The sequence below is a fragment of the Callospermophilus lateralis genome, chromosome X (assembly GCF_048772815.1).
Source record: "Callospermophilus lateralis isolate mCalLat2 chromosome X, mCalLat2.hap1, whole genome shotgun sequence".
Taxonomy (NCBI): domain Eukaryota; kingdom Metazoa; phylum Chordata; class Mammalia; order Rodentia; family Sciuridae; genus Callospermophilus; species Callospermophilus lateralis.
The window spans coordinates 100015172-100029469 of record NC_135325.1 but is presented as its reverse complement, the minus strand read 5'-3'; the positions used below and the strand labels follow the sequence as shown (position 1 = coordinate 100029469).

At 34.9% G+C, this 14298-nt stretch overlaps 1 protein-coding gene and 1 pseudogene across 8 annotated transcripts in view; one reads left to right on the top strand and one right to left on the bottom strand.

Moving 5' to 3' along the window:
* Positions 1–12964, top strand: part of Thoc2 (THO complex subunit 2) — a 118099-nt gene extending 105135 nt beyond the window's left edge. For 4 of the 8 annotated variants that reach the window (XM_077107399.1, XM_077107395.1, XM_077107398.1 and 1 more), the window contains exons 35-39: positions 51–120; positions 203–363; positions 2393–2469; positions 2953–2998; positions 10106–12964. In XM_077107399.1, the coding sequence (XP_076963514.1) occupies positions 51–120; positions 203–363; positions 2393–2469; positions 2953–2980 (336 nt within the window). In that variant the 3' untranslated portion in view covers positions 2981–2998; positions 10106–12964. Of the gene's footprint in view, positions 1–50; positions 121–202; positions 364–2392; positions 2470–2952; positions 2999–4721; positions 6192–10105 lie in introns of those variants that run through there. The other 4 variants (XM_077107397.1, XM_077107396.1, XM_077107393.1 and 1 more) reach the window with 4 other exon arrangements.
* LOC143638663 (tyrosine-protein kinase Fer-like) lies at positions 9921–10917 on the bottom strand (annotated as a pseudogene).
* Positions 12965–14298: the final 1334 nt, after the last annotated feature.

Genomic DNA, 14298 nt, shown 5'->3' with positions numbered 1-14298 from the left:
AATAAAAGCATAAACTGTTGATCAATGTAGTTCACAATTCTTGGTTTTAGGATCACTCAAACAATGACCGGGAAGTGCCACCAGACTTAACCAAGAGGCGGAAAGAGGAAAATGGAACAAGTAGGTAGATTTATTGATACCTTCAAAGCAATCATCAAATAAATCAGAAAAGGCTTTTATGATTTCTCTTTTGTAATTTTAGTGGGGGTTTCAAAACACAAAAGTGAAAGCCCATGTGAGTCTCCTTATCCAAATGAGAAAGACAAGGAAAAAAATAAGTCAAAATCTTCAGGCAAAGAAAAAGGCGGTGGTGATTCATTTAAATCTGAGAAGATGGATAAAATCTCTTCTGGTGGCAAGAAGGTAAATTAGGAATATAATGGAAGAGTATACTTTGAAAAAATCAACCCTTTGAAAATTCGGCAAATATTGATTATTTTTACCCTAGTCAAGTCATGTTTTTTGTTTTAAAATTATTTGGTATTGGGAAGAAAAGGCGTTGAGAGAGGGCAAATTATGTGTTTTGGGAATTTGAACCAAATCAGTCCCAAATTACTGGGAGGGTAGAGTTAGTATACCTCTGAAATTTCCTTTCCTCTCTTCTACTTCCACCTACTTCTGTCTTTGAGTTTTAAGCTTTCTTTGTGTGTTTTTTTCTTTTTTTGCTACCCACAATTCTTTGCTTTTAGTGTCTTCATTCCTGAAATTAAAATATAATATCATGGATTCTCCTTGACCATTACAGTGTCAAATTCTTTATTAAATGGGATATGAACCAATTTTATAATATTTTATCTGAATAATAAACTCATTTGAAATTTGTATTTGGTTTTAAAATTAAGTATAAGGTATATTCCCTTATATGTTAATGGATAATATTCAAATTAAATCTCATGCATGTGACATCAAGTAATGTCATTACTAAAGTGTGTTTGCAAAGTATTATTATATATATTCATAATATATGCAGTATATTAGTAGTTCACAAATGCAGTTTTAAAAAATTAAAAAGGATTTTGAACGGTTTAATTCTCTTTGCCTCCAACAATAGGCTGCTCCTTTTAAATGTGTTTTTTAATTGAGGTAAAACTCATATAACATAAAATTAAGTATACAATTCAGTGGCATTTAGTGTGTTGATAATGTTACACAGTCATCTCCATCTAGTTCCAAAACATTTCAGTTGTCCTAAAGGGGAACCCTATACCTGTTAAGCGGTCACTCTCTACTTTCCCTCCTCCCAGCCCCTGGCAACTATTAATCTGCTTTCTGTCTCTTGGATTTACCTATCCTTAATATTATATATAAGTGGAATTGTACAATAATATGGCCTTTTATTTCTGTCTTCTTTACTTAGCATTACATTTTTTGGGTTCTTCCATGTTGTAACATCTTTCATTACTTCATTTCTTTTTATGAGTAAATAGCATATGAATATGCCACATTTGTTCATCCATTTTTCAGTTGATGGATTTTTAGTGGTTTTTATCTTTTGACAGCTATGAATAGTACTACTACAGGTAATTGTGTGGTGTTATGAAGTATTTAATCCTCTTTTGTATATACCTAGAAATGGAATTTCTAGGTTATATAATAATTTTATGTTAAACTTTTTTGAGGAATTGTCAAAATGTTTTTCCCAGTGGCTGTGGAGTTTACATTTCTTCCAGCAAGTGAGCAGGGTGCAAAATTCTCTACATTCTTGTCAACACTGGTTATTGTTTGCTTTTTTCTTTTTTATAGCCATCCTAATGGGTTTGAAGTCCTATCTCATGGTTCTTATTTGCATTTCCTTAATGAATAATGATGTTAAATATCTTTTCATTTGCTTGTTGGCCATTTGTATATCTTCTTCAAAAAATCTATTCAGAAAGCTTTGGCCATTTAAAAATTGAGTTGTCTATTTGTTCTATTTGTTGCTCAGTTGCAAGAGTTTTGTTTTGTTTTTTTTTAGAGAGAGAGAAATTTTTTTTAATATTTATTTTTTAGTTATCGGCGGACACAACATCTTTGTTTGTATGTGGTGCTGAGGATCGAACCCGGGCCACACGCATGCCAGGCGAGCGCGCTACCGCTTGAGCCACATCCCCAGCCCCAAGTTTTTTAAATTAATGTATTTTATATACTAGATCCCTGATATAGTTTGCAGATATTTTCTCCCATTCTGTAGGCTGTCTTTTTATTTTTGTGCTGTGTCCTTCAGTGCATAAGAGTGTATACTTTTGATTGAGTCCAGTGTATTTTTTTTCTTTTATTGCTTGTGCTTTTGGTGTCATATTAACTTTTTGAAGAAACATTATGGCTATTGGGTGATGAAAAGGGATTTTGAGCTGATTGTTGTTTTAAATGTGTTTGGTTTCCCTTCCCCAACTAATTTCACCATTCCTTATAGGAATCCAGGCATGATAAAGAAAAGATAGAAAAGAAAGAGAAAAGGGACAGTTCTGGAGGAAAGGAAGAGAAGAAACAATATCCTTTTCATCTTAATATTAATTAATAATTTTCAGTAGCTTTAATGGAAAGCTTTGGTACCCATCATGTTTAGAATTATACATTTTGTAGTATGTAGTCTAAATACTGTGGAAGTTATTAGTTTTAAAATGAACTTTCCAGTTAATCTTCTCAAATGTATGAAATCTGAAAGTGGGAGATTTCATGTTCTTGTTTTGGTTTTAAACTTCTGTGGTAACTGAGGTGTCTTTTGCCAACAATGAATTTATTGACCCTCTGACAGTATTGTCACCAGGAAGAAAAAAGGAAGAGAGGGCCTTGGGCTGGGAGCATGGTGAATAGAAGGGCAAAATGATGTGGCAGATGAGCAGAGCTGATAAGAGTTTGAGGCTACCAGGCTGGTAAGAGCCAATTAGACCTGCAAGATGAGGAATTGTATTAAAAGGTGGGATGCTATTCTACTGTCTCCCCAAAGTTGTTTTCCCTTAATTTGTCATCTACTCATAAGTCCTCTGACAAGCACAGATAATGAAGACTTTCAGCCAAGGTGAGTGTTTTCTCACCTTCTTTTCATTTAAAGATAGAAATATAAAAATGAGATTGGATAATATTGAAGAAACAAAATCAATTTTGCAAGATAAAGCTACCTGAAATTTTCACTTAAATATAATGACCAAGTCTTTGGGTACAGATGTAGAGTAAGATTTGCAGTTATTTTTAAGCTGATTTCATTTTAAGTTTGTTGATTAGCCACACTTTAGGCTGGAGGAAAACATTGAATGTATTTAAGAACTTCTGGCACTCTCTTTGTCACTCATTCTCATATTTTCTGGATTATTAATTCCCTTTTAAAAATACCTGTAGCCCTGTAAGTCTTGGTGGTATTTGCATTAAAGAAGGTCACAGAGATATTAGCTAATTGAGCCAGTACTCAAACCCAAGTATTTAGTGTTTTCTGTTCTTCTTTTTGCCTTCTTAGGTAAATGAGTTATCCAAAGGTGTTTTTAAGTTTTTGTGCCTTTTTTTTTCTACCACTGTTCATGTTTTGCAACGTCAGAAAATAAGGTCTGTGCTTTTATAGAATTTAAATATACAACTTTGTTTGCAAGGTAATACATTTAGTTTTTATGTGAGATATAAAGTGTTTTAAACATCTTAAGTAAATTATGTGTAACTTAGTGTTTGGAGTGTTCAGACTTTTTTGGTGATACTGTAGGATTATCAAAGTCTGTAGGGTGATTTGCCCCCTACATTTAATAGTTCCAAATAGACATTCTTGAAGTTGTTGACTGTGCTTTTTTATTGCCCATTTTAGCTGTCCTAATGGTATTAAGTATATCTGTTCTCTTTACCTTGCTCCTAGTGTTATTGGCTGCTGCATTTTTTTTAAATGCAACCAGATAGATAACCAGGGTTATTCATAGTTTAAATTATAAATGAGAAATGTCTGAGAGACAGTTCAGTATTAGAATAAAGGTTTTAGGGTGTGGGTTTTGTCATGTTTATTTTGGCTGCAAAGCAGGGATTTAAGGTTGTCAGGTTGGTGACCTCCGGATAGTGGTGTGCCTTTTGTGCTTTGTTAGCTTGTGTTTGTTATCTAAGTAGTAGACCAGGATAAACAAGAGTTCTGAAAGAGAATATAAAATTTACTAGCTTTTTTTTTAAATTAAGAAGATTGTAAAAGAAATACTGTTGCCCATCCTTCAATTCTGCCCCACCCCAGCTGTTTTCCTTGCTGGGAGAGGGGGCTAGAATTCCTTTCCTTAATTCAAACACTTAAACTTTGTTATTTTAATTCTTAACCTTTTGGGTTTTTTTGCTACTGAGGATTGAACCCAGGCATGCTTTACCACTGAGCCAAATCCTCAGTCCGTTTTATTTTTATTTCTTGGTTCTGGGGATTGAACCCAGGCTTGCTTTACCACTGAGCTATATCCACAGCACATTTTATTTTATTTTTTATATTTTCTGTTTAGATGTAGAGTCTCACTACATTGCTTAGTGACTCTAGGCTAAGTTGCTGAGTCTGGCCTCAAACTTGAAATCCTCCAGCCTTGACCTCCCAAATCACTGGCATTATAATGCAAGCATCACCATGCTCCCTTATGTTTTTATTTTGAGACAGGGTCTTGCTAAGTTGATGAGGGTCCCACAAGTTGTTGAGGTTGGCCTTGAACTTGCAATACTCTTTCTTCAGGGATTACAGGTATATGCTATCATGCCTGACCATCTTAATCTTTCTTTTAATTTGGCATTTTGCTTTCACCTAGGAACTCCATTAAAGAAACAAAAATCCTACTTCTCAGATCTTCATTGTAATGGGACCACCATTGTCACTGACAACTTTCACCATGCTTTTATACATCTTTTTTATTCAGTTCCTAAGTATTATTATTTTGTATGTGAAGATTGTGCTAAAGATTTGAGTTGTTATTATACTGGCCATGAATTTGTACTTTACCTGTCTATATAATCCCTCTGGAGGAAGGTCATGAAAAGCTGGCTAAAGCTGTATGTTTGGCTCCTGATCTTGTAGCAAAGATTCTAGATTCAGATGTTCTTGTAAAGATACATGTAGCTCCTTCAGTTTTCTTGCTGACAACTATGTATATACTTTTTTTTTCTTGGATAAACTCTTAACTTTTGTTAGTCTCTTGATTTGTCCTTTTCCTCTGTGTCTTTTGATTGTTTTCTGGCTGCCTCTTTCTATTTGGATTCATTCAGCTATTGGGCAAATCCTCTGGTTCTTTTTTTCCTTTCCTTCAGAAATCTCATCGTTTTTGATTGGCATCATCTACCTTTAAGATGCTTCTAAATCTACTGCCTTTACTTTAAATTTATTTTCTATTCTACAGAGAGGAGAGCTGCTAATATATGTCATAAAAGATGTCACTAATTTTAAGATTTCATTATTGATTTTTAGAACAATTTAGGAGAATAGCTAGAGAAGTGTCATTGATTTGTATCCATCACCCTGATTTTAGAAACATTGAAATAATCTCATTAGAACTAAGAAATATATAAATGTGACCCTGATTATATTCCTTTCGGAGTCTGCCTTCCTGTTCTGACTGCTATTTTTAGTTGCAAATTCTGCCTGTTCGCTGCATCTTTTGTTACCTGTAACAAAATTTCATTTAATAAGCATATATAAGTATGTTACTTATCTACCTCCCTAGATTGTGGTCTTGTTGGAGGCTACGTATCCTTTCCTTCCTTGATTGAGTCTCTTGAACATTAGCAGCTTTGCATTTAACCTTTTGTTCTACCTTACTCTTTAAAAATTCTTGCCTATTGATGATCACAAGTTTGAGGCCAACCTTAGCAATTTAGCAAAACCCTAAGTAACTTAGCTAGATCCTGTCTCAAAATAAAAATAAAGGGTCTGGGGAGGTAGCTCAGTGATAAAATGCCCAAGTGGGTGCTAGGATTCAGTCCCCAGCACCCAAATGAATAAATAAACAAATAAGATAAATTAATAAATTCCTGCCTGTTAAGATTGCCCTGCAAAGCCATTTTTTGTCTTCTCAATTTTAATATATATTTGTAATCCTCATCTCATATCCTATGCAACTGTATGTTTAGTTTATTATATTTCTGTAACATTCCATTCCAACAAGACCAAGTGTATTTGGTTGGTTAAATTCTCATCTCCATTGTCATATGTGTAAACAAACTCTTATCTTCTGAACCCAAGATTGGCAAATTCTCAGCCCCTTGTCAAATTGTGGCTGTTTACCTCTTTAGCCTCACACAAAATTATTTTTTTTAAAAAAAAAAACATTAGTTTAATTTAGCAATCAGAAGATTTGACAAATCCAGATTTCAGTTTTTCTTGAAGAATTAGAACATCTGATAACATTGTGTCCTGATTTCTGCATGGCAACAATCAGATCTCCCTAGGTACAACCCACATAGAGCTAAGACCTTCCACCCTGTACACCCCCAATGCCCACAGTTAAAACTGTTCACCTCAGTCAGTCCCCACCCACTTCACTTCATTTGTTTTAATTATATAGCCCCTATAGACAGGTGATTTTTATAATCCCCCCCCTTTAAGTCCATACTTGAAAATTTACTTCCTAAGCTCTCACAGATTTTTTTTATTGGTTGTTCAAAACATTACAAAGCTCATGTCATATCATCTTTCATACATTTGATTCAAGTGAGTTATGAACTCCCATTTTTACCCCAAATACAAATTGCAGAATCACATCAGTTACACATTCACAATTTTACATAATGCCATATTAGTGACTGTTGTATTCTGCTGCCTTTCCTATCCCCTACTATCCCCCCTCCCCTCCCATCTTCCCTCTCTACCTCATCTGCTGTTGTTCAATTCTCTCCCTTGTTTCCCCCCCTTTCCCCTCACAACCTCTTATATGTAATTTTGTGTTACATTGAGGGTCTCCTACCATTTCCATATGCTTTCCCTTTTCTCTCCCTTTCTCTCCCCCACTCGTCTCTGTTAATCTTTTCCTCATGCTCTTCCTCCCTGTTCTGTTCTTAGTTGCTCTCTTTATATCAAAGAAGACATTTGGCATTTATTTTTTAAGGATTGGCTAGCTTCGCTTAACATAATCTGTTCTAATGCCATCCATTTCCCTGCAAATTCTATGATTTTGTCATTTTTTTAGTGCTGCGTGATACTCCATTGTGTATAGATGCCACATTTTTTTTTATCCATTCATCTATTGAAGGGCATCTAGGTTGGTTCCACAGTCTAGCTATTGTGAATTGTGCTGCTATGATCATTGATGTGGCAGTATCCCTATAGTACGCTCTTTTAAGATCCTCAGGGAATAGTCCGAGAAGGGCGATAGCTGGGTCAAATGGTGGATCCATTCCCACCTTTCCCAGGAATCTCCATACTGCTTTCCAAATTGGCTTCACCAATTTGCAGTCCCACCAGCAGTGTACAAGTGTACCCTTTTCTCCACATCCTCGCCAACACTTATTGTTGTTTGACTTCATAATGGCTGCCACTCTTACTGGAGTGAGATGGTATCTTAGGGTGGTTTTAATTTGCATTTCTCTGACTGCTAGAGATGGTGAGCATTTTTTCATGTACTTGTTGATTGATTGTATGTCCTCCTCTGAGAAGTGTCTGTTCAGGTCCTTGGCCCATTTGTTGATTGGGTTATTTGTTATCTTATTGTTTAATTTTTTGAGTTCTTTGTATGCTCTGGATATTAGGGCTCTATCTGAAGTGTGAGGGGTAAAAATTTGTTCCCAGGATGTAGGCTCTCTATTCACCTCTCTTATTGTTTCTCTTGCTGAGAAAAAACTTTTTAGTTTAAGTAAGTCCCATTTGTTTATTCTTGTTATTAACTCTTGGGCTATGGGTGTCCTATTAAGGAATTTGGAGCCCTACCCCACAGTATGTAGATCGTAGCCAACTTTTTCTTCAGATTTCTTATTTTAAGATTGTATTGCCATTCTAAGGCCTATTCCTAGATGGTGATAATGTGGACTGGGGTAGGGAGTATGTTAGAATAGCCATTGCTTACATGTGAGCTTGTCCTAGTCACTGGTTCCTATGCATATATACCTCCCTAGATTGTGATTTTGTTAGAGGCTATGTATCCTTTCCTTCTAATCAAACAACCAAGTAGTTTTCTTTATTACCTGGGATGTTTTAGATACTCTGTTCACTTTACATGGAAAGCTGTGTGCAGAGGTAGTAAGTGTTTTCTCTGGGATCAGTGTGAACATTGATAACGAGCAATACTTCAGTATTTTTTTGGCCATCAAAAGTAGGTTCAGTTTACTTACACTATTTATTAGAAGGGGAAACCATACTAATTAAAAAGAAGTTGTTTTGTATGTTGCAACATATTTTGAGGGCAGATTTATTATGCTTTTATTTCATTTTGTAGTAATCATTAAGTATGCTTGAAATTATTGTTGGGAGATTGAAATGATAGACATGAAACATTTTTGTCTGCATTATCATTTATACTTTTTAAAAGTACTGGATATGGGCTCTGTGTACTGGTATTCATAGACAGTACACAAATGAGGGCAGGAGGAACTTTCTGTTCCTTACTCCTCTTCTTAAGGTAGACAAATATTCACTAAGGTGCTGTTTTTTTTTTAAACATCTGGATATGGGTATGAGCCCTTACAAATGGATCCTGTGCCACCTTTGCCCGAGTGTTAGTGTCCTCTGCACACATTTATTCTGAGAGGCATTCCTGGATCCAGTCAAGATTCATCTCAACAGAGCCTGTTTTAACTCTGTTACATTTTGTTTACATGGAACATCTCAGTAATTGTTTGCTATGAGAGTTCTTAGGTTGCAGTATAAGGGCAAATGAAGGTATAAAGTGGAATCAGTATGGCTGTCCCTAAGTCTTTCTTCTTATAATTTCTTTCTTCCTTATAAATGTTCACTTGACATTTTAAACATTGACTTTATTTGTATATGCATTTTTACTTGGTGTGTTTGTTGTGAGGGATGGGGACACACGCACACACACACACACACACACACACACACGCACGCGGATTATGAAATCCTGACAGCTTCAGACACTAATACAAATGCAGGTAATACAATTCTGAGATGCCTTCTTTGAGGTAAAGACACTTAACCATGAATAAGTTATTATTTTGGTGGATTTGTATTTTATAGTTCCTCTTAAAATGTTTTTGTTGCCATCAAAACAGCTATTTAGGGAGGAATCTATGAACTACTGAGACATTTCTTAGGACCTTTTTGATGTATTTGACCATAAACTTAATAAGCCTGTATTTATAAAGGCATCCGTCTGATAAGATTTTGTTTGCCTTCTCCATTTTGATCACCTACCCTTTATTCCTAACCACCTTACTTTTCCAAACTTGCCTCTTTCTGTCACAACTGTTTAGAACATCATTTAGAGTCAACTGCCTCAACTCTTTGAGAGAGTGCTCTTTAAGGGACTTTTCATGCATAGTGTTCTGATTTCCTAATGGAGGGCGTGGTGGAACATAGGAATATGATAACCTTCCTTATACAGAACCTATTTCAGGCGAAAAGGAAAACCTAGGAAGTCCAGATAATTACCAATGTAAAATGATGTTTACAAATGTATTCCTGCTTCAGTGGGGTAGAAGGCCACCTTTTATTTGAATGTGTCCTACAAACGTGATATTACCAGTACAGTTCATAGTCAATATAGTGTCGATGTCTGTGGTGAAGGACAGCAGACTGGATTGAGCCTGAAGGAGACGATGTTTTTGAGAAACATCAACAATCCTAGGTGTGAAAAAGACAAATCTCTGTGACCCTTTACATTTAGAACCTATGCTTTCTTATTTGCAATGGTTAAAATGGCACATTTTCTTAAAGAAGTTAGTTTAAAAAATAAACTTTAAAGAATATTGCGGTAATGTGATATAAATTCACTGTTAATGAGAAGAAAACTATTAACTCTGGTGAAGATAGGGTCCCAAAGACAGAATTTGGCACTGTTTCATCGCTATGTGACTTTCTTCTTGATGATAGCTAGCTCTTTCTGAAGTTCATTGATCTTGGGGGCAATTTTCAAGTTTGTAATCACAGCACTTCAGCATTATTTTGTAATATTCTCTGGACACTGATGAGAGATTGACATCCAGTATCCTCTTTCCACTTGCTCTTGTGCTTGCTGATTTGTCATTCCAGGGTATGGACAGACCCCTAAGCTGAAGGTCTCCCAGAGGAGGATGCCAAAGCTCCATGCGTCACTCTAAGAACGATCTCTCCCATAATTAAGAGCTTCTGGTGCTGTCCATTTAATGGGAATCTGCTTTAAGTCAGAAGATGAATATACACCAATATCCTCTTGATGAGACATTCCAAAGTCACTGATTTTCAGAACATTATTTTCACCTCCAGGCAGTTTCTTGCAGCAAGGTCCCTGTGCATACAATTTTTACTCGAGATACGCCATCCAGAAGCAGCATCTAATGAAAATTTCACTAACTAACTGAGTTTTAGTTCATCCTTCTTTCTCAGAAAGGAGAGGAAACCACGTCCTGGAACCAGTTCCTTAAAGATGTAGATAGGCTGTCTTTGTGTGCGAACTCCTATAAGTTTGACAATGTTGGGATGATATGTCACTTGAGGATTTTGGCTTCTTGTAAAAATTTTAATTTCAGTTCCTGGAAAAGATCTTCTTTACATGTTTTAATAGCAACATGAATTTTATCCTTTAATGTCCCCTTAAGTATGTCATTACAATTTCCCTTGCCTAGTAATTCTCCTAATGTGATGTCTTCATGATTGAGAACCCATTTCTTATTCTACTAATTACGGTCATATGGACACCATGATGTTCTTTATTGGAACATTACTTTTTTTTCAATTGAAGAAATTGAGATATTCACCATTTTAAAGTGTACAATTCAATGGTTTTTAGTATATTCATTATATTGTGCAATCATCACCACTGTCTAATTTCAAAACATTTCTCTCACCTCCAAAAGAAGCCCCATGTTTGTTAGCAGTCACTCTTAATTCTCCCCTTCCTCCAACCCCTGGAAACCACTATTGTACTTTCTATGGATTTGCCTATTTTGGACATTTCATATGAATGGAATCATGCAATACTGTGGCCTTTTGTGTCCGGGTTCTTTCACTTAGCATCATGTTTTCAAGATTCATCCATGTTGTAGCATGTATCAGTTCTCCATTCCTTTTATGGGTAAATAATATTCCATTGTATGAATGTGTATCATATTTTGTTTATCTATTCATCAGTTGATGAACAGGAACAATGACTTTAAGTATTAAATTGTAAGTTCAACATCAGTGTATCCACAATTATAATTGATAATGTCAAGGTTAATACATGGTGTGAACAGAATTCTGTGTAGAAATGATATGTAAATTATTTGTCAGCATTTCATGCAAGTGTGATTATTTTCTAAGGCCCCTTCTAGCTCTCGTTTTATGAAATATGTGAATGTAGTATTTTCATCAATAAAGTTTAATGCGTTAAGCATTAGTTTAAAATTTGAGAACAAATGTTAGGCAGATATGAAGTTATTTGCCACATGTTGTAATGATCATGTTTTGAATTTATTTCAATATGCAGTATTTGAAAAATGTCAATACATAAAGGAAAGGAAATGAGTATAATTGAGTCAATATATTTTTTAAGCAATTTTTATAATTTAGCAGACGTTGCATCTTAATATAAGTCATTAAAATTCTGTCCTTGTGAAAAATGTGATGTTATTTTCCTCTTTTTTGTTAATCATGTAAAATAGGTTCCTTTTCTTTGGTAAATGTATTCTGTTCATTTTTGATAAGCTATTGCTTGCCCCATGGAATGTTTTACTTCTTGCTATTTTTTTCCCCTCCCTAACCCCTACCACTCCTTTATACACAAATTGTTCAGTGTTGTATTTTTTTTTAAAGAGTCATAGTATACCCGTCTAAATGGTTTCTAAGAGTGGACAATGAGAAATACATGAATATTTTCATCCTTTTCTGGCAATTCAATACAAGTCTTTGTTATTGACGGAACTCACTAACTTTTCTTTCTTTAAACTTCTTTCCTTCCTTCTTTTTTCTTCCCTTTCTCCTCCTTTCCTTACCTTCCTTCCCCACCCTGCCCACTCTCCTCCTTTCTATCCTTCCTTATTTCCTCTCTTCTACTTCTTCCCTCTTCCTTTGACTTCCCTCATAACCTCTCTTCCTTCCTTCCTTTCTTATCTATCAATATAATCACTTTGTTTCTTTCAGGTGAGATTGGAATGAAATTGTTCATCTGTGACCAGAAATTTATTTTCCTGAGTAGATTGCCGAGAATTATGAATGAAGAGGGCCCATTTGCATCTCCTTAAATTATTCAGTTATCTGCTTTATTGCTCCATGTGGAAAACCTAAAATTGTTGAGTTGTGTATTACTGTATTTTTAACTTGTTGCTTAATTTCTACATGTTTATTTTCAGTAATGGCTGAAAGTGTTGATTGTTCCATATTTTTAGCACAATGTGCTGCATACACTTCCCAACAAGCAAATAAGGTTACATGTGTACAGAATTTCACTTTTGGTTAACTAAATATTGCCTGAGTTTAGTCTTCCCCCTCCCCCATTTTAAATGCTTCCTTTTTACTGTTTGAAACTGAAAATAAACAATTATTGAACCATTTTGAATTTACCTCATTTTAAAGCTCGGTTTTAATTTATTATTTGGCCTGTTTTTAATATTAGTTACTTAAATTGGAAGGAATGTCTTTATGCAATGCCTAGGAATCATTTTATATAGAACATGTACATTAAAACCTGTTTAAAAAAGAAAAAGATAACAGCGCTCACTTGTCCCTTGCCATTTTTTCCTTGTATTTACACAAATCTTGGGGGGGGGGGGTGTCAAAAGTTAATTGTGTTTTAATTCTACAGCTATAGGAGCTTTGTATTGCTGAACTTTCATCTGGAAAAGTTTCACAGTGACATTTTTAAAAGAGAATTTTTTAATCTACTGAATTCTACCAGTGTAAACTTTTTTCTAAATAAAAAATAGTTTTCTCAAATGATTGTATATCATTGTGTATATTGTTGCTTATTTAGAATAACTTAGCAAAGATAATTCATTGAGCTTCCTAGCCCTTCTCCATTTTATTGTGGATAAACTACATTATTGTCAGATAACATTATCCTATAATATGGAAAAACAAAACATTTTGTTTGGTTACTTGCTGCACTTGGAGTAAGCAGTGGGCTGAACATATGCCCAGAAGTATCCACTTCATGTTGAGCTTTCAGAAACAATGATACTTATACAAATCAAAATTTTCAGAGACAAAAAGTATATATAGTTTTAAAGAATTAAGAAATGTTGAGTGGCTGGGGTTGTGGCTCAGTGGTATGTAGAGTGCTTGCCTAGCATGTGTGAGGCACTGGGTTTGATTCTCAGCACCACATATAAATAAATAAAGTAAAAGTCTATTGACAACTAAAAAAATATTAAAAAGAAATATTGAGCCTATCTTAGAATTGACAAAGGGGCATGAATCGTGATGCCCCCTTTCAGGTGATTGTAATTTGTGGAAGGTAATATGCAGAATAATTATTTGTGAGAGAGCGATCTATTCACTGTTGAGCACCCATAATGTGCCTAACATAAAAAGTATTTCATTAAAGTGATTTTTGACTCTTGAGAAAATAACCATGGTTCACCTCAAAATCACCTGAAACACAAGGGAAGAGCTTTCTAATTGCTGTGTTGCATTCACATTTTAAAGATTACATGGTTATTATTTTGAATCAGAAAGTTGGTACTAATTAGCATCCATATTTTTTCTACTTATTCTCCAGTTATTGAATACAGGTACTCTTTGGTTTTGACCTTACTATAAATGCATTGATGATGGAACACAATAGCTTTGGATTTAACTGTGTGAAAATATGCTGGAAGTAGAAAATCTGTATTTTTTTCTGTAATGATAGCTATTTTTAACATTTGCTCTGTTCTAGGTAAAAAGGAATAAAGAATTAATTCTGGTCCCAAAGGTGATTTCAATCTAGCTTGGGAAATATGGGCCAAATAAGCGCTGTCAAACTTTTTCTATATAAGACCTGGTAGTATATTTGAGGCTTTGTGGGCCATGTGGTTGTGTTGCAACTCCTCAGCTCTGCCATTGTAGTATGAAAGTAGTCATAACTAATACATAAATGAATGAGCATGGCAGAGTTCCAGGAAAATTTTTATTTACAAAAACAAGTGGAAGCCTAGATTTGGCATGTAGGCTATAGTTTGCCAATTCCACTATAGTGAGTGGAATCTCCTTTAGGAAATTCATTGAAAAAATATTGAGTGCCTCCTGTGCACCAGAGGTACAGCCATGAGTAAAATAAGTCCCTGTCC